Below are 17544 nucleotides of genomic sequence, written 5' to 3' on the forward strand. Positions count from 1 at the left end.
CTACTTCCTTGTTTCCCTGAGCGGAGGTAGCTGGGTTTAAACAGCAGTATTTGATGGTCTGTAATGACAAAAATACAATAACATTAGGTAATCATTAACAACTGGAATGGGCATGAATGGAATATATGAGCACCTGGGGCCTTGTTTTCCGTCAACAAAGGTTTAATGAGTGACAAATGTAAATACAGTTAATCGGGAAAAAATACAGCAAACAATCTGGTCCTGTCACAGTTTCTGTTTACACTGTGAGTGAAGATAAATGTGTGAAAAAAGAATCTCCTGTGTTAAAATCAGTGGTTTGGAGTTGACAAACTTAAAACTCTATTACTTTATTAGCAATAAATACTACTATTATTATCTCTATAATAATAATAATAATAATAATAACTATTACTAATATTACAGTACTATTTAAGAGTTAGTACCACGAAATTTGCCTCTCCACTCCTCCATCACTGTGTTATACTTTCGCTTTCAGTTTCAGCTGTCTGTATGATGATATTGTTGTGTTTAATTTTCATGTAATTGTTTCAGGCAGTGTTTTATGTGAGAGTAGTCTTACAGCACAATGATAGATTTTTAAAATTTACAGTAGTATATTGTGCAGTTTCACAATATACTATATTTTACCAAACCATACAGTATGTTCTTGTGTGGTGTTGTGTACTGTAGTGCAGTAAAAGTATCATCTACTTCAGCACTATGAAGTACTATGACACTACGATAGAGTGTATTACATAAAAATAGTAATATAAAGATATTTAAATATTAAACATAAACAACATGAGGCTGCACTCATCATAAATTCTTTTTACTAGCACATCATCTGTATGACAGTATAATTATCACTGTGTATCTCATCAGCACCGTCTACGTATTAAACATTATGGTGGGTCACAGTTTTTGGTGACACAGACCAGGCCAACAAAAGGCTTGCTGTGGGGAAAAAGCTTCACAAATACAAAGGTTGCATTCAGGATACTGACCACCCTCCCTTCACATTACTGCCTGAGGTTCATGCATAGATGGCAGAGTCACATTCACATGACAGTCGGGGCTGATTTCCCATTAGTAACAAATGAGCTTTGTGTTCCAGAGCTGTTGTCGCAAAGCTTAATTAGGTCTTTTGCCATGGGGATAACTATATTGCTTTACTAACCACATGTGGGCAAAACAGCACTTTCACAGTGAACGGAAAGACAGGCTCAGTTGAGAAACTATTAAGTCAACATCAGAGTCCAGCCTGTTACAACCTGCTGTCTATCTCGTTTGAATACACTTTGGAATGTTTGAAATGATTGATTTATTCTTTTTACTTTGGGAAGAGAATCCAAAAAAATCATTTAAAGACACAAAGGATTTACAATTTTTATTGTTGTGACCAGTGTGTTTCCTTTGCCTGTTTTTGCATTTTATTTTTGCAGTTTCTTTGACAAAATGCACACAGAATACACCTTAAAGCCTGTAAAACAACACAACGATATGTGGTTTTATAGACCTTGTTGCTGTAGAAAAACATTGATCAGTGAAGGCTCTCTGGCAACCAGCCTTACCAGCTGGGTGTAGTTTGTAGCATACACCCTTTTTTAATCACTTAAACTCCATAACCCAATGTTGCATCATAGTTTAGCTTTTTTTGTTTTTTTGCTTTGCTCTACACATTAGCAAAGCCTGCGATTAGACAAACAGAGAGCAAACGTGTGCCAAAATGTGGCACAACAACCTTCATAATGTTATCAAGACCTGATCTTCACTGAACAACAAGGAAAATTCTGCGGGAATCCCCTCTGATCAACTTAATCAAGACTCAGATCATTTGGACTCTCAGTCTCCATCTGCTGGCAAATCAGCAATTTCTCTATTACAGTCAGCCTGTATGAACACAGAAGGAGTCACAGAGAAGGGAGATTATAAATGGGCAGTTAACTTTTGGAACCTTTTGCAACATTTCTATACATATAGGTGACATTATGTTTAAATAGATATTTAGGTTCAATAGTGTCAAGAACCGAAGTTCAACACACAAGCTGGACCCAGGAGCAGAACACACACACAGCGGTACGAGAGAAAAAAATAAACTTTATTATAACTGAGAGTGTCCCGGGAGAGTAGAAGGGAGAAAACGCACGGAACCAGAGAAACCGAGGGACCGGGAGAAGAATCGCGCAGGAAACGCCGAGAGCGGGACCGTGGGAGGCTGAAACAGAAAAAGAAAAAAGGATTATTGGGGTGCGGGTAAACCGGCAGCATACGAGGGGAGGTAGTGTACGCGTCTTACGATGATAGCGGGGCCAAGGGAACTGGAGGGAGGGGTGAGGGTCCGTGGGGAGAAGCTCCAGAAAGGGCGAGGCGGCTGGGGCTGATTGTGATCCAAATTCCGGACAGGCAGGTGGACAGGCTGGTGGCTCAAACACGCCGAGCTGTGATCTGAGTATACAAGGCAGAGTTAGTGTTAGTTCACACGGATAGGTTTACATAAGGGCTTTCCCGCAGGTGTACGTTACCGCTGAAGGACGACTACGGACTGGCGTGGAGCAGCAGGCTGGGCAGGATTAAATGGTCCACCTGGTGATCGCCTGGGATGGGATGCAGGTGTGGAGTCAGCGGCCACGCCCACGGGAGTGGGCATCCCATCAGCACCTCAGACGCCGGGCCGCGGACCATGACAAATAGACCAATTTATGTTAAAAAAAAAAAAAAAAATTACAGCAGAAAAGAAAGCATGGGAGACATCTGATGCATTTCATTGCTTTTTAAAAAATAATTTATAATTTATCTGGAACAAATAAAAGAAAGTAAAAATAATCTTTTGTGGATTCTTTTTCTTCAATAAGTAGTAGAATAGGCAGTTCTTTATACATAAAGCGTAGTGTTTTGTTAAAAAATAAAGTGGCACAGCGGCACTGTGTTAAAGGCCTGTGTTTTTACCATCAGCGTGACAGCACCGTGCCGCCTTTGCAGTTTTAAGGCCCAGGGAAACAAGCCTGCCAGCGCTCTGTAGCGGCTGTGACCGCTGCCGATAAGGAAAGGCTGCTCTTCATAGAGGACTCAAGCTCGGGGAAACGTTTTCTGGTCGACTCTGGCTCCCAGAAGAGCCTCTGGAACTCTTGTGTCGTCTTTACAATGGTATATTATTTAATCTAAAAAAAAAACAAAATAAAAAAAAAATTGGAGATTTCCCGTATCACATAACATGTGCAGGTACACTGGTACAGCACATGTGAGCGAAATTCTTATGTGTGTGCAACAGAGGTGTGCAAAATACAATAACATAAGAACAAGCAAAATATACGAATGGGTAAATCTGAGAATTATAAGAATAAATATATGTACAAATATAAGAGTGTATGTTAGGGCTGTTCGATATAACGATATATATCAAATGACGATATAAAAATGTCTATCGTTTCCTATTACGCTATCGTTTGTTTCGTGATGTCGTAAAATAAACTGTTTACAGCAGTATTTTTCATCGTTTTGACGGTCACCTTAGTGGCTATATTAATTTCTTAAAGTTCTCTCTTTCTCTTATATTTAATATAACCACACTATGGGCGGGCAAGTGCCTGTTTTTACGTGTTTTCGTTAGCAACAATGACGGTAAAACCATCGCGTGGTTCCGCTGTACGCTTGTTTGTTTTCCACGTAAACCTTTCACAATAAAGCTCAAGATCCTGTTGAGACTTTTCAAAACAAACTGAATCACATGAGAGAGTATGCAGAGTTTACAGATGAGAAGCAAACAAAGAGCCGTCAGACTCAAACTATATGTATACACCTGCCCGCCTTCGTAAACAACTAAATGCTATGTTGCCCTATCATTTTTTGATTGGTCCACATGGTATATTTTTTCACCAATAGGAAAGGCTGGGGGAGTTGGGAGGGGGACTGAGTGCTTTCTAGTGTTTTTCCTTATAAAAACCGTTTCTTCCCGCAGTAAATATAAACAACGATAGTGTTAACTCAAAAGACACGACGTTGTACTCTCATTCACAGCGCTTTTATTCCTTCCGCCATTTTACATACGGACCACAACAACAACACTTCGCGGGCAACCGTACTCTCGCGATAAAACAGAAAATAACAAGTTAACAATCTCCCTCTTTCTTAAAAAAATAAAATAAGAGTATAAACACACCCCAGTAAACATTTGTATACATATATGTATATATTTATATAAACAAAAAAAACATTTCAAAAGTGCTTTGTTTTACTTAAAGCATACTATCATTGCACACAATAAACAATGGTACATTTGAATGCAAAGACAACTTTGTAGACAAAGGATTACAGTATCCAGAGTCCTTCATCTAGCGCCTTTAGAAGGGTTAAAGGTGAAACTCCCTTTTTCGTCAGACAATCAGCAAGTTGAGATTTTGAATCTGACCAACAAACCTGTCTGATTTTCTTGGCTTGTATGAGCTCTTTAATGCTGCTCATTTCTAGCCTCAGTCTCTTCTCTGTAACCTGCTTAGTAGACTTGAGTGCATCAAACAAGGAATGATTATCAGTTACACAGATCAAAGGAAGAGCGTTTAGACCAGTGTTACCAGTTGTAAGCTCAGAAAAAAGTGTTGCCAGGAAGACAGCACTGTCTATTCCATCTGACATGGCAAGAGTTTCTCCTGCCAGTGTACTTCTGACCACGCGCCTGATTTTTTTAGACTGCCAGAAGAGAGGACAAAACTTTCCTCCTTTACCCATAAGGACGATTAATGCCCCTCCTTGAGTACCGCCATCAGGAAGGTTGCCAAATGAAGCATCACTGAAAACAACCAATGCCAGATCCTCACTGTTACCCAAGTGCTGAAACTTAAGAGTCACTTTCTCTGCCTTAAGTTTACGGATAACTTTGTTCACTTCATGAATAGACTGTACAGTTGCATCTTTGATATTAGATCCAAGGCTACATGTGTCAAACATAACATCAGGCCTTGTTTGTTTGGCAACCCACAAAATCTGTCCTATTTTTGACCTGAGTTGCTCACGTTCTGTTTCACTTAAGGGAGCCTCCCTCTGTACAGCCCGTGCTGCTTGTAGCTGAACCGGTTGTAGGTTGTCAATGTAAAGTTGTTGATGCACCTCTATTACATCATTAACTGTACAAATGTCCATACCAACATAAGAAAAGCTGTCATGTTCTTCACGGCCCACAAGGAAGGTAGATTTCAGTACAGGAATGATATGAGTTGCAAAGTGACTTGAACCAGCCCAAAGGAAATCATCAACGTGACATGCAAGCACTCCTGTAACCTCAGATTGTTCATTCTGCCAATAGAACACTGCAGGATCAACCTGTGATATTTTACCACCAGTTTTGAGCATAATGTCTTTGACCTTATTGTACCAATAAAGTGAAGCATCTGCAAGTCCATAAACACACTTTTTCAGTTTCCATAGAACATTGTCCTTGCCAGCTTCAGGTGGGGGACGAAGATAGATGTCTCTTGACAGTTGCATTCCCTGCAAGAAGGCAGATTTAATGTCCATTGAATTTACTCTCCACTTGTTTTGACATATCACAGCTAGCACCAGTCTGAGGGACTCAGACGCACATGTTGGAGAGTCTTTCTGTAGTTCTTTAGTATTTACCTCTTCAAACCCCCGTGCCACAAGTCGAGCCTTTGGGACAACACCATTAGTAGTTTCTTTGAGTGTACAGACCCATCTAGTAGACACACATTTTTGACCCAGGTCTTTCACTTCATCAAACACACCATTACTTTGCCAGCTCTCAATCTCCTGCTGCTTAGCAGAATCAAAGGAAATATCTCTTGTTATGAGTACATCTGCATCTCTGTTTTCAGCTTCAGTGCAAAGACCATCAACAAGTGACATGTCTACAGCTTTCTTTTCACCTTCACTACCATCATGCTCAAGATATTGCACATTGTACCAGTTTTTGTATTGCCCTTTTGCTTTTCCCGCTCTGCCTAGCACTCTGGCTGTGTGTTGAACACCGTTGTCTCTGTTGGTAAAAGCAATCAGCTGTCCTGATCTTAACTTTACATTTGCAGAGACATGATCAGTGGGTGTAGAGGGCTCATTTGCAGTTTGTGTGACAGACATGTTTTCTGTAGTGTGTGTGACAGACATGTTTTCTGTAGTGTTAGTTTCTCTGTCAATAGTGATGTCTTCTTCCTCACTAATACTCTGTTCCCCATCGGGTGTGTCAGTGTCATCATTTTCAACTGCGTCTTTGTTGTCATCATCAGTAGTACTGTGTGATATTTGTTTATCTCCAGTCCGTGAATCCACTTTAGTCAATCTTGACTGGTGTACTCTTACAAGAGTCCCCCCATGTCTTACAAATACAACAGTTCCATCCTGCCCAATAACTACACCTGGACCCTTCCACTCTGTACAGTCGACTCGTTTGTAGTATACTTTATCTCCTGCCTCATATTTGTCATCTGTAGGCCTAAGTTGTTTGCGTAGTGCTCTCCTGATCCTTTCTGAACACTCTGCCTCAGTAAATGCTTTTCTGGAAGCATGTAATGCTGAGATATGTTCAGCTACTCTTGCACTTACAGTTGTGCCCTCTAAGGCAGGTGGCTTATCCATCAACACAGAAGGAAGGTTGGGGTTTTGGCCAAACACAAGTTGATGTGGACTATAACCATGTACATTAAGCATACTGTTTTTGGCCATAAGGGCCCAGTCTAGCGCAGTGTGCCAGTCACATCCTCGTTCCTTTTTTACCTTCAGGAGGATTTCTGTAAGTGTCATGTTATGTCTCTCCAGTAGTCCGTTGCTCCAGGGACTATACCCCGCCGTTGTTTTTACCTCAATGTTGAAGTTTTCAGCCATGTCCCGAATGTCTGTGTTGTTGAACTCTCCGCCGTTGTCTGTGTAGAGCCGTCTGGGGGCACCGTGAATGCTTATCCAGGTGTGAATGAAGGAGTTGACGATCTCTGCAGCTTTCTTTGTCTTTACGATGCTGCCGGCACTGAAGCGTGTGAAGTGGTCGATGATGTGAAGGTACCACACATTGGGCTCCAGCTCATGTAGATCCATCGCTACTGTCTCATTATACTCAGAAGCCAGGGGTAGACCAACAGCAGGTCTCGGCTTGGTTTTGCAATATTTCTGACAAATGTCACAGTCACGAACTATCTCTTGTAGAATAACTGCACATTGTTTATCTGTATTGCCAGAGCTTTGGATGAGCCTCAATATCCTCTCTGCAGATGCATGACCAAACTGCTTATGAAGTTTCACAAGGACTTTCTGTTTCTCTTTTGTAGACATTTCAGCAGTTACCATGAGAACTTCATTTTCATTGCAGCTTTCTGTAGTATTTTCATCTCTAATGTCCACACAATAGTGTCCCGAACTAGTGAGCTCTAGGGGAACAGGCCGCTTGAACAAGTTGTACATTTGTAAAAATTATGCACAAGTTTTGCAAACAACTTTATGTTCAGTATAATATATGCAGGTTTTCTTCCTGAATACTATCGTTGTTTATATTTACTGCGGGAAGAAACGGTTTTTACAAGGAAAAACACTAGAAAGCACTCAGTCCCCCTCCCAACTCCCCCAGCCTTTCCTATTGGTGAAAAAATATACCATGTGGACCAATCAAAAAATGATAGGGCAACATAGCATTTAGTTGTTTACGAAGGCGGGCAGGTGTATACATATAGTTTGAGTCTGACGGCTCTTTGTTTGCTTCTCATCTGTAAACTCTGCATACTCTCTCATGTGATTCAGTTTGTTTTGAAAAGTCTCAACAGGATCTTGAGCTTTATTGTGAAAGGTTTACGTGGAAAACAAACAAGCGTACAGCGGAACCACGCGATGGTTTTACCGTCATTGTTGCTAACGAAAACACGTAAAAACAGGCACTTGCCCGCCCATAGTGTGGTTATATTAAATATAAGAGAAAGAGAGAACTTTAAGAAATTAATATAGCCACTAAGGTGACCGTCAAAACGATGAAAAATACTGCTGTAAACAGTTTATTTTACGACATCACGAAACAAACGATAGCGTAATAGGAAACGATAGACATTTTTATATTGTCATTTGATATATATCGTTATATCGAACAGCCCTAACATACACTCTTATATTTGTACATATATTTATTCTTATAATTCTCAGATTTACCCATTCGTATATTTTGCTTGTTCTTATGTTATTGTATTTTGCACACCTCTGTTGCACACACATAAGAATTTCGCTCACATGTGCTGTACCAGTGTACCTGCACATGTTATGTGATACGGGAAATCTCCAATTTTTTTTTATTTTGTTTTTTTTGAGATTAAATAATATACCATTGTAAAGACGACACAAGAGTTCCAGAGGCTCTTCTGGGAGCCAGAGTCGACCAGAAAACGTTTCCCCGAGCTTGAGTCCTCTATGAAGAGCAGCCTTTCCTTATCGGCAGCGGTCACAGCCGCTACAGAGCGCTGGCAGGCTTGTTTCCCTGGGCCTTAAAACTGCAAAGGCGGCACGGTGCTGTCACGCTGATGGTAAAAACACAGGCCTTTAACACAGTGCCGCTGTGCCACTTTATTTTTTAACAAAACACTACGCTTTATGTATAAAGAACTGCCTATTCTACTACTTATTGAAGAAAAAGAATCCACAAAAGATTATTTTTACTTTCTTTTATTTGTTCCAGATAAATTATAAATTATTTTTTAAAAAGCAATGAAATGCATCAGATGTCTCCCATGCTTTCTTTTCTGCTGTAATTTTTTTTTTTGAACATAAATTGGTCTATTGAAAATAAAATGTAGTAAGAACCACTACATTTTTTCAATAGGCCAATTTATGTTTAAGAAAACCCCAACAATCAAATGATCTCATCTGAGCAAGCACTGGGCGACGGTGGGAAGGAAAAACTCCTTTGTCTTAAAAAGAAGAAACCTTCGACAGAACCAGGCTCAGATGGTGCGGCTTCTGTCAAGACCGGTTGGGGGTTAGGTAGTTAAAAAACTACTCTAACGGTACAGCACTACAGCTTTTTGGTGGAAATGGGTGGAAGGATGGGTGTTACACCTCGTTTCATTGGAGGTCTTACAGGTGGTCGGGGTGTAGATTCAGCTTTTTTACAAATAGGTGGCAGAGGGACAGGACTAGGTCGTGGAATTATAACTAGTTGGGTGGGAATAGGTTGTCTGTGAAGGTTCTCAGTCATGGGAATAGGTTGCTTTCCACTTCTGGATATAGGTGGAACACACATCCTACGAAAAGGTGGTAGGTTGTCGGTCGAGAAAGTTTCCTTTTTCGTTGGTTGTGTGACTTGAGGAGCGGGTGTCAACTTTGTCTTTTTCGGTCTAATGGGTGGCAGTGGAGTCCGCTGTAACTGTTGTTCGTCAGATGCATCTTCCCTGCCTACGTAAATGTATTTATGTTCCTCAAAAAGGGCAATGTCTTTTTCAACTTGACTCATTGCCTCTTCGAGAAACATTTTGTAATTGTATTTTTTGTGCTGTGAAGGGGAGATAGTAAAAGGGAGGGATTGATATTCAAAGTTTAGCTCATTAAACCTCCTCTTTAGGCCCTGGAGAATGTTTTGTTTCTCCTGTTCGGCCAGTGGTTTAACTGTTTCCTGTTGTTTTGTTAACCAGGCATCATTGTCCTGCTTAGCCTTTTCTTTCTCTGCCTTTCTTCTACGCAGGTAGCCTGGAACGATTCTGTAATCGTTTTTCTGTAAATAAAAGGGGACAAGTCCAGATTTCTCAAGGAGCTGCTTGTCCCCTTTGCGTGTATCCACACAAGCAGGTTGAGCCATGACTTTCTTCATGCCTGTGTGTTCTGGTTTTTTCCTGAATGTGTGTTCAGGTTTTTCGCCTTCTGGCCTCTGTGGGCACATTTCGCGATGAGATGGGGCCTTAACTGTTCTTGGCACCATGGTCCTGTGTTCATTTTTATATTTATTTTCTAATACAATTGCTTCCCTGTATTTAGAAATATACATTTTAGGTTTGGGTGGAGGAAGAGTACTCTACTTTGGGAGAAGGTTATAAGCGCTTTCATCTGAAAACACAATTCAATCGCTAGCTTAAATTCACCTGCAAGGGAATTCTACAACTGTGTGTCGAGGCACCCCTATTTATAGATTTTTATGGCCTGGCATGTGACATCATGGTGGCCTGGCATGTGACATCATAGTGGCCTGGCATGTGACATCATGGTAGCCTGTCTTTGTTCTGTCATTTAAGCCCCACCCCCCTGGTTACTGTTGCTATTGTAACTATTATATTATGAATGCTGGTAGCTAGCATTCCACACACACACATACACTTTTTGCCAAGGTTCCAGCTGCAGTCACCAAGACATGTAAATGTATTTAGTAACCCTCTGGGGTCCAGAGTATAATTGGCCGTTTTTGACTACTTTAGATTTTACCTCTATATTTCACCTTTAAAAAAATCTTCTTCTTTTTTTTTTGGCACAACCTCAAATATCTGAAATTTGAGTTAATTTTTCATTTATACTATATTTGCACAATAGATCTAAATTCAGACAAAAAAAATTCAAAATCCGAGTAGAAAATACTTGTCATTTTTACTGTAAAAGCCACAAACATGTTTAAGGAATTGTTTTCATAACTTGAAATGCGAATAGAAGTTGTACATTTGTAAAAATTATGCACAAGTTTTGCAAACAACTTTATGTTCAGTATAATATATGCAGGTTTTCTTCCTGAATACTATCGTTGTTTATATTTACTGCGGGAAGAAACGGTTTTTATAAGGAAAAACACTAGAAAGCACTCAGTCCCCCTCCCAACTCCCCCAGCCTTTCCTATTGGTGAAAAAATATACCATGTGGACCAATCAAAAAATGATAGGGCAACATAGCATTTAGTTGTTTACGAAGGCGGGCAGGTGTATACATATAGTTTGAGTCTGACGGCTCTTTGTTTGCTTCTCATCTGTAAACTCTGCATACTCTCTCATGTGATTCAGTTTGTTTTGAAAAGTCTCAACAGGATCTTGAGCTTTATTGTGAAAGGTTTACGTGGAAAACAAACAAGCGTACAGCGGAACCACGCGATGGTTTTACCGTCATTGTTGCTAACGAAAACACGTAAAAACAGGCACTTGCCCGCCCATAGTGTGGTTATATTAAATATAAGAGAAAGAGAGAACTTTAAGAAATTAATATAGCCACTAAGGTGACCGTCAAAACGATGAAAAATACTGCTGTAAACAGTTTATTTTACGACATCACGAAACAAACGATAGCGTAATAGGAAACGATAGACATTTTTATATTGTCATTTGATATATATCGTTATATCGAACAGCCCTAACATACACTCTTATATTTGTACATATATTTATTCTTATAATTCTCAGATTTACCCATTCGTATATTTTGCTTGTTCTTATGTTATTGTATTTTGCACACCTCTGTTGCACACACATAAGAATTTCGCTCACATGTGCTGTACCAGTGTACCTGCACATGTTATGTGATACGGGAAATCTCCAATTTTTTTTTATTTTGTTTTTTTTGAGATTAAATAATATACCATTGTAAAGACGACACAAGAGTTCCAGAGGCTCTTCTGGGAGCCAGAGTCGACCAGAAAACGTTTCCCCGAGCTTGAGTCCTCTATGAAGAGCAGCCTTTCCTTATCGGCAGCGGTCACAGCCGCTACAGAGCGCTGGCAGGCTTGTTTCCCTGGGCCTTAAAACTGCAAAGGCGGCACGGTGCTGTCACGCTGATGGTAAAAACACAGGCCTTTAACACAGTGCCGCTGTGCCACTTTATTTTTTAACAAAACACTACGCTTTATGTATAAAGAACTGCCTATTCTACTACTTATTGAAGAAAAAGAATCCACAAAAGATTATTTTTACTTTCTTTTATTTGTTCCAGATAAATTATAAATTATTTTTTAAAAAGCAATGAAATGCATCAGATGTCTCCCATGCTTTCTTTTCTGCTGTAATTTTTTTTCTTTGAACATAAATTGGTCTATTGAAAATAAAATGTAGTAAGAACCACTACATTTTTTCAATAGGCCAATTTATGTTTAAGAAAACCCCAACAATCAAATGATCTCATCTGAGCAAGCACTGGGCGACGGTGGGAAGGAAAAACTCCTTTGTCTTAAAAAGAAGAAACCTTCGACAGAACCAGGCTCAGATGGTGCGGCTTCTGTCAAGACCGGTTGGGGGTTAGGTAGTTAAAAAACTACTCTAACGGTACAGCACTACAGCTTTTTGGTGGAAATGGGTGGAAGGATGGGTGTTACACCTCGTTTCATTGGAGGTCTTACAGGTGGTCGGGGTGTAGATTCAGCTTTTTTACAAATAGGTGGCAGAGGGACAGGACTAGGTCGTGGAATTATAACTAGTTGGGTGGGAATAGGTTGTCTGTGAAGGTTCTCAGTCATGGGAATAGGTTGCTTTCCACTTCTGGATATAGGTGGAACACACATCCTACGAAAAGGTGGTAGGTTGTCGGTCGAGAAAGTTTCCTTTTTCGTTGGTTGTGTGACTTGAGGAGCGGGTGTCAACTTTGTCTTTTTCGGTCTAATGGGTGGCAGTGGAGTCCGCTGTAACTGTTGTTCGTCAGATGCATCTTCCCTGCCTACGTAAATGTATTTATGTTCCTCAAAAAGGGCAATGTCTTTTTCAACTTGACTCATTGCCTCTTCGAGAAACATTTTGTAATTGTATTTTTTGTGCTGTGAAGGGGAGATAGTAAAAGGGAGGGATTGATATTCAAAGTTTAGCTCATTAAACCTCCTCTTTAGGCCCTGGAGAATGTTTTGTTTCTCCTGTTCGGCCAGTGGTTTAACTGTTTCCTGTTGTTTTGTTAACCAGGCATCATTGTCCTGCTTAGCCTTTTCTTTCTCTGCCTTTCTTCTACGCAGGTAGCCTGGAACGATTCTGTAATCGTTTTTCTGTAAATAAAAGGGGACAAGTCCAGATTTCTCAAGGAGCTGCTTGTCCCCTTTGCGTGTATCCACACAAGCAGGTTGAGCCATGACTTTCTTCATGCCTGTGTGTTCTGGTTTTTTCCTGAATGTGTGTTCAGGTTTTTCGCCTTCTGGCCTCTGTGGGCACATTTCGCGATGAGATGGGGCCTTAACTGTTCTTGGCACCATGGTCCTGTGTTCATTTTTATATTTATTTTCTAATACAATTGCTTCCCTGTATTTAGAAATATACATTTTAGGTTTGGGTGGAGGAAGAGTACTCTACTTTGGGAGAAGGTTATAAGCGCTTTCATCTGAAAACACAATTCAATCGCTAGCTTAAATTCACCTGCAAGGGAATTCTACAACTGTGTGTCGAGGCACCCCTATTTATAGATTTTTATGGCCTGGCATGTGACATCATGGTGGCCTGGCATGTGACATCATAGTGGCCTGGCATGTGACATCATGGTAGCCTGTCTTTGTTCTGTCATTTAAGCCCCACCCCCCTGGTTACTGTTGCTATTGTAACTATTATATTATGAATGCTGGTAGCTAGCATTCCACACACACACATACACTTTTTGCCAAGGTTCCAGCTGCAGTCACCAAGACATGTAAATGTATTTAGTAACCCTCTGGGGTCCAGAGTATAATTGGCCGTTTTTGACTACTTTAGATTTTACCTCTATATTTCACCTTTAAAAAAATCTTCTTTTTTTTTTTGGCACAACCTCAAATATCTGAAATTTGAGTTAATTTTTCATTTATACTATATTTGCACAATAGATCTAAATTCAGACAAAAAAAAATTCAAAATCCGAGTAGAAAATACTTGTCATTTTTACTGTAAAAGCCACAAACATGTTTAAGGAATTGTTTTCATAACTTGAAATGCGAATAGAAGTTGTACATTTGTAAAAATTATGCACAAGTTTTGCAAACAACTTTATGTTCAGTATAATATATGCAGGTTTTCTTCCTGAATACTATCGTTGTTTATATTTACTGCGGGAAGAAACGGTTTTTATAAGGAAAAACACTAGAAAGCACTCAGTCCCCCTCCCAACTCCCCCAGCCTTTCCTATTGGTGAAAAAATATACCATGTGGACCAATCAAAAAATGATAGGGCAACATAGCATTTAGTTGTTTACGAAGGCGGGCAGGTGTATACATATAGTTTGAGTCTGACGGCTCTTTGTTTGCTTCTCATCTGTAAACTCTGCATACTCTCTCATGTGATTCAGTTTGTTTTGAAAAGTCTCAACAGGATCTTGAGCTTTATTGTGAAAGGTTTACGTGGAAAACAAACAAGCGTACAGCGGAACCACGCGATGGTTTTACCGTCATTGTTGCTAACGAAAACACGTAAAAACAGGCACTTGCCCGCCCATAGTGTGGTTATATTAAATATAAGAGAAAGAGAGAACTTTAAGAAATTAATATAGCCACTAAGGTGACCGTCAAAACGATGAAAAATACTGCTGTAAACAGTTTATTTTATGACATCACGAAACAAACGATAGCGTAATAGGAAACGATAGACATTTTTATATTGTCATTTGATATATATCGTTATATCGAACAGCCCTAACATACACTCTTATATTTGTACATATATTTATTCTTATAATTCTCAGATTTACCCATTCGTATATTTTGCTTGTTCTTATGTTATTGTATTTTGCACACCTCTGTTGCACACACATAAGAATTTCGCTCACATGTGCTGTACCAGTGTACCTGCACATGTTATGTGATACGGGAAATCTCCAATTTTTTTTTATTTTGTTTTTTTTGAGATTAAATAATATACCATTGTAAAGACGACACAAGAGTTCCAGAGGCTCTTCTGGGAGCCAGAGTCGACCAGAAAACGTTTCCCCGAGCTTGAGTCCTCTATGAAGAGCAGCCTTTCCTTATCGGCAGCGGTCACAGCCGCTACAGAGCGCTGGCAGGCTTGTTTCCCTGGGCCTTAAAACTGCAAAGGCGGCACGGTGCTGTCACGCTGATGGTAAAAACACAGGCCTTTAACACAGTGCCGCTGTGCCACTTTATTTTTTAACAAAACACTACGCTTTATGTATAAAGAACTGCCTATTCTACTACTTATTGAAGAAAAAGAATCCACAAAAGATTATTTTTACTTTCTTTTATTTGTTCCAGATAAATTATAAATTATTTTTTAAAAAGCAATGAAATGCATCAGATGTCTCCCATGCTTTCTTTTCTGCTGTAATTTTTTTTTTGAACATAAATTGGTCTATTGAAAATAAAATGTAGTAAGAACCACTACATTTTTTCAATAGGCCAATTTATGTTTAAGAAAACCCCAACAATCAAATGATCTCATCTGAGCAAGCACTGGGCGACGGTGGGAAGGAAAAACTCCTTTGTCTTAAAAAGAAGAAACCTTCGACAGAACCAGGCTCAGATGGTGCGGCTTCTGTCAAGACCGGTTGGGGGTTAGGTAGTTAAAAAACTACTCTAACGGTACAGCACTACAGCTTTTTGGTGGAAATGGGTGGAAGGATGGGTGTTACACCTCGTTTCATTGGAGGTCTTACAGGTGGTCGGGGTGTAGATTCAGCTTTTTTACAAATAGGTGGCAGAGGGACAGGACTAGGTCGTGGAATTATAACTAGTTGGGTGGGAATAGGTTGTCTGTGAAGGTTCTCAGTCATGGGAATAGGTTGCTTTCCACTTCTGGATATAGGTGGAACACACATCCTACGAAAAGGTGGTAGGTTGTCGGTCGAGAAAGTTTCCTTTTTCGTTGGTTGTGTGACTTGAGGAGCGGGTGTCAACTTTGTCTTTTTCGGTCTAATGGGTGGCAGTGGAGTCCGCTGTAACTGTTGTTCGTCAGATGCATCTTCCCTGCCTACGTAAATGTATTTATGTTCCTCAAAAAGGGCAATGTCTTTTTCAACTTGACTCATTGCCTCTTCGAGAAACATTTTGTAATTGTATTTTTTGTGCTGTGAAGGGGAGATAGTAAAAGGGAGGGATTGATATTCAAAGTTTAGCTCATTAAACCTCCTCTTTAGGCCCTGGAGAATGTTTTGTTTCTCCTGTTCGGCCAGTGGTTTAACTGTTTCCTGTTGTTTTGTTAACCAGGCATCATTGTCCTGCTTAGCCTTTTCTTTCTCTGCCTTTCTTCTACGCAGGTAGCCTGGAACGATTCTGTAATCGTTTTTCTGTAAATAAAAGGGGACAAGTCCAGATTTCTCAAGGAGCTGCTTGTCCCCTTTGCGTGTATCCACACAAGCAGGTTGAGCCATGACTTTCTTCATGCCTGTGTGTTCTGGTTTTTTCCTGAATGTGTGTTCAGGTTTTTCGCCTTCTGGCCTCTGTGGGCACATTTCGCGATGAGATGGGGCCTTAACTGTTCTTGGCACCATGGTCCTGTGTTCATTTTTATATTTATTTTCTAATACAATTGCTTCCCTGTATTTAGAAATATACATTTTAGGTTTGGGTGGAGGAAGAGTACTCTACTTTGGGAGAAGGTTATAAGCGCTTTCATCTGAAAACACAATTCAATCGCTAGCTTAAATTCACCTGCAAGGGAATTCTACAACTGTGTGTCGAGGCACCCCTATTTATAGATTTTTATGGCCTGGCATGTGACATCATGGTGGCCTGGCATGTGACATCATAGTGGCCTGGCATGTGACATCATGGTAGCCTGTCTTTGTTCTGTCATTTAAGCCCCACCCCCCTGGTTACTGTTGCTATTGTAACTATTATATTATGAATGCTGGTAGCTAGCATTCCACACACACACATACACTTTTTGCCAAGGTTCCAGCTGCAGTCACCAAGACATGTAAATGTATTTAGTAACCCTCTGGGGTCCAGAGTATAATTGGCCGTTTTTGACTACTTTAGATTTTACCTCTATATTTCACCTTTAAAAAAATCTTCTTCTTTTTTTTTTTGGCACAACCTCAAATATCTGAAATTTGAGTTAATTTTTCATTTATACTATATTTGCACAATAGATCTAAATTCAGACAAAAAAAATTCAAAATCCGAGTAGAAAATACTTGTCATTTTTACTGTAAAAGCCACAAACATGTTTAAGGAATTGTTTTCATAACTTGAAATGCGAATAGAAGTTGTACATTTGTAAAAATTATGCACAAGTTTTGCAAACAACTTTATGTTCAGTATAATATATGCAGGTTTTCTTCCTGAATACTATCGTTGTTTATATTTACTGCGGGAAGAAACGGTTTTTATAAGGAAAAACACTAGAAAGCACTCAGTCCCCCTCCCAACTCCCCCAGCCTTTCCTATTGGTGAAAAAATATACCATGTGGACCAATCAAAAAATGATAGGGCAACATAGCATTTAGTTGTTTACGAAGGCGGGCAGGTGTATACATATAGTTTGAGTCTGACGGCTCTTTGTTTGCTTCTCATCTGTAAACTCTGCATACTCTCTCATGTGATTCAGTTTGTTTTGAAAAGTCTCAACAGGATCTTGAGCTTTATTGTGAAAGGTTTACGTGGAAAACAAACAAGCGTACAGCGGAACCACGCGATGGTTTTACCGTCATTGTTGCTAACGAAAACACGTAAAAACAGGCACTTGCCCGCCCATAGTGTGGTTATATTAAATATAAGAGAAAGAGAGAACTTT

General features: G+C 39.9%; 3 protein-coding genes and 1 long non-coding RNA gene across 4 annotated transcripts; all 4 read right to left on the reverse strand.

The window, feature by feature from the left end:
* Nucleotides 1-2059: 2059 nt before the first annotated feature.
* Nucleotides 2060-4206, reverse strand: LOC146696447 (uncharacterized). The gene is made up of 2 exons (XR_014923247.1): nt 2279-4206; nt 2060-2197 (listed from the first exon to the last, which is right to left on the reverse strand). It is a non-coding gene; the product is annotated as an uncharacterized LOC146696447 (long non-coding RNA).
* A 4306-nt stretch (nt 4207-8512) lies between these two features.
* LOC146696448 (uncharacterized) lies at nt 8513-10023 on the reverse strand. Its single transcript, XM_085474105.1, has one exon. The coding sequence runs from the start codon at nt 9932-9934 to the stop codon at nt 8969-8971; it is 966 nt and encodes a 321-aa protein (XP_085330231.1). The 5' UTR covers nt 9935-10023; the 3' UTR covers nt 8513-8968.
* Nucleotides 10024-11826: 1803 nt separating this feature from the next.
* On the reverse strand, nt 11827-13296 carry LOC146696449 (uncharacterized). Its single transcript, XM_085474106.1, has one exon. The coding sequence runs from the start codon at nt 13148-13150 to the stop codon at nt 12185-12187; it is 966 nt and encodes a 321-aa protein (XP_085330232.1). The 5' UTR covers nt 13151-13296; the 3' UTR covers nt 11827-12184.
* A 1745-nt stretch (nt 13297-15041) lies between these two features.
* LOC146696450 (uncharacterized) lies at nt 15042-16452 on the reverse strand. The gene has a single exon (XM_085474107.1). The coding sequence runs from the start codon at nt 16361-16363 to the stop codon at nt 15398-15400; it is 966 nt and encodes a 321-aa protein (XP_085330233.1). The 5' UTR covers nt 16364-16452; the 3' UTR covers nt 15042-15397.
* Between the last annotated feature and the right edge of the window lie 1092 nt (nt 16453-17544).

This window comes from Copadichromis virginalis, linkage group LG12, assembly GCF_057382275.1.
Source record: "Copadichromis virginalis isolate Kocher_CV1m ecotype Utaka linkage group LG12, C_Virginalis_male_GT1.1, whole genome shotgun sequence".
In the NCBI taxonomy this organism is placed as follows: domain Eukaryota; kingdom Metazoa; phylum Chordata; class Actinopteri; order Cichliformes; family Cichlidae; genus Copadichromis; species Copadichromis virginalis.

Excerpts from the sequence above, each read along its gene's own strand:
- LOC146696449 (XM_085474106.1), bottom strand. The coding sequence starts at position 13,150 with ATGTATATTTCTAAATACAGGGAAGCAATTGTATTAGAAAATAAATAT.
- LOC146696450 (XM_085474107.1), bottom strand. The coding sequence starts at position 16,363 with ATGTATATTTCTAAATACAGGGAAGCAATTGTATTAGAAAATAAATAT.
- LOC146696448 (XM_085474105.1), bottom strand. The coding sequence starts at position 9,934 with ATGTATATTTCTAAATACAGGGAAGCAATTGTATTAGAAAATAAATAT.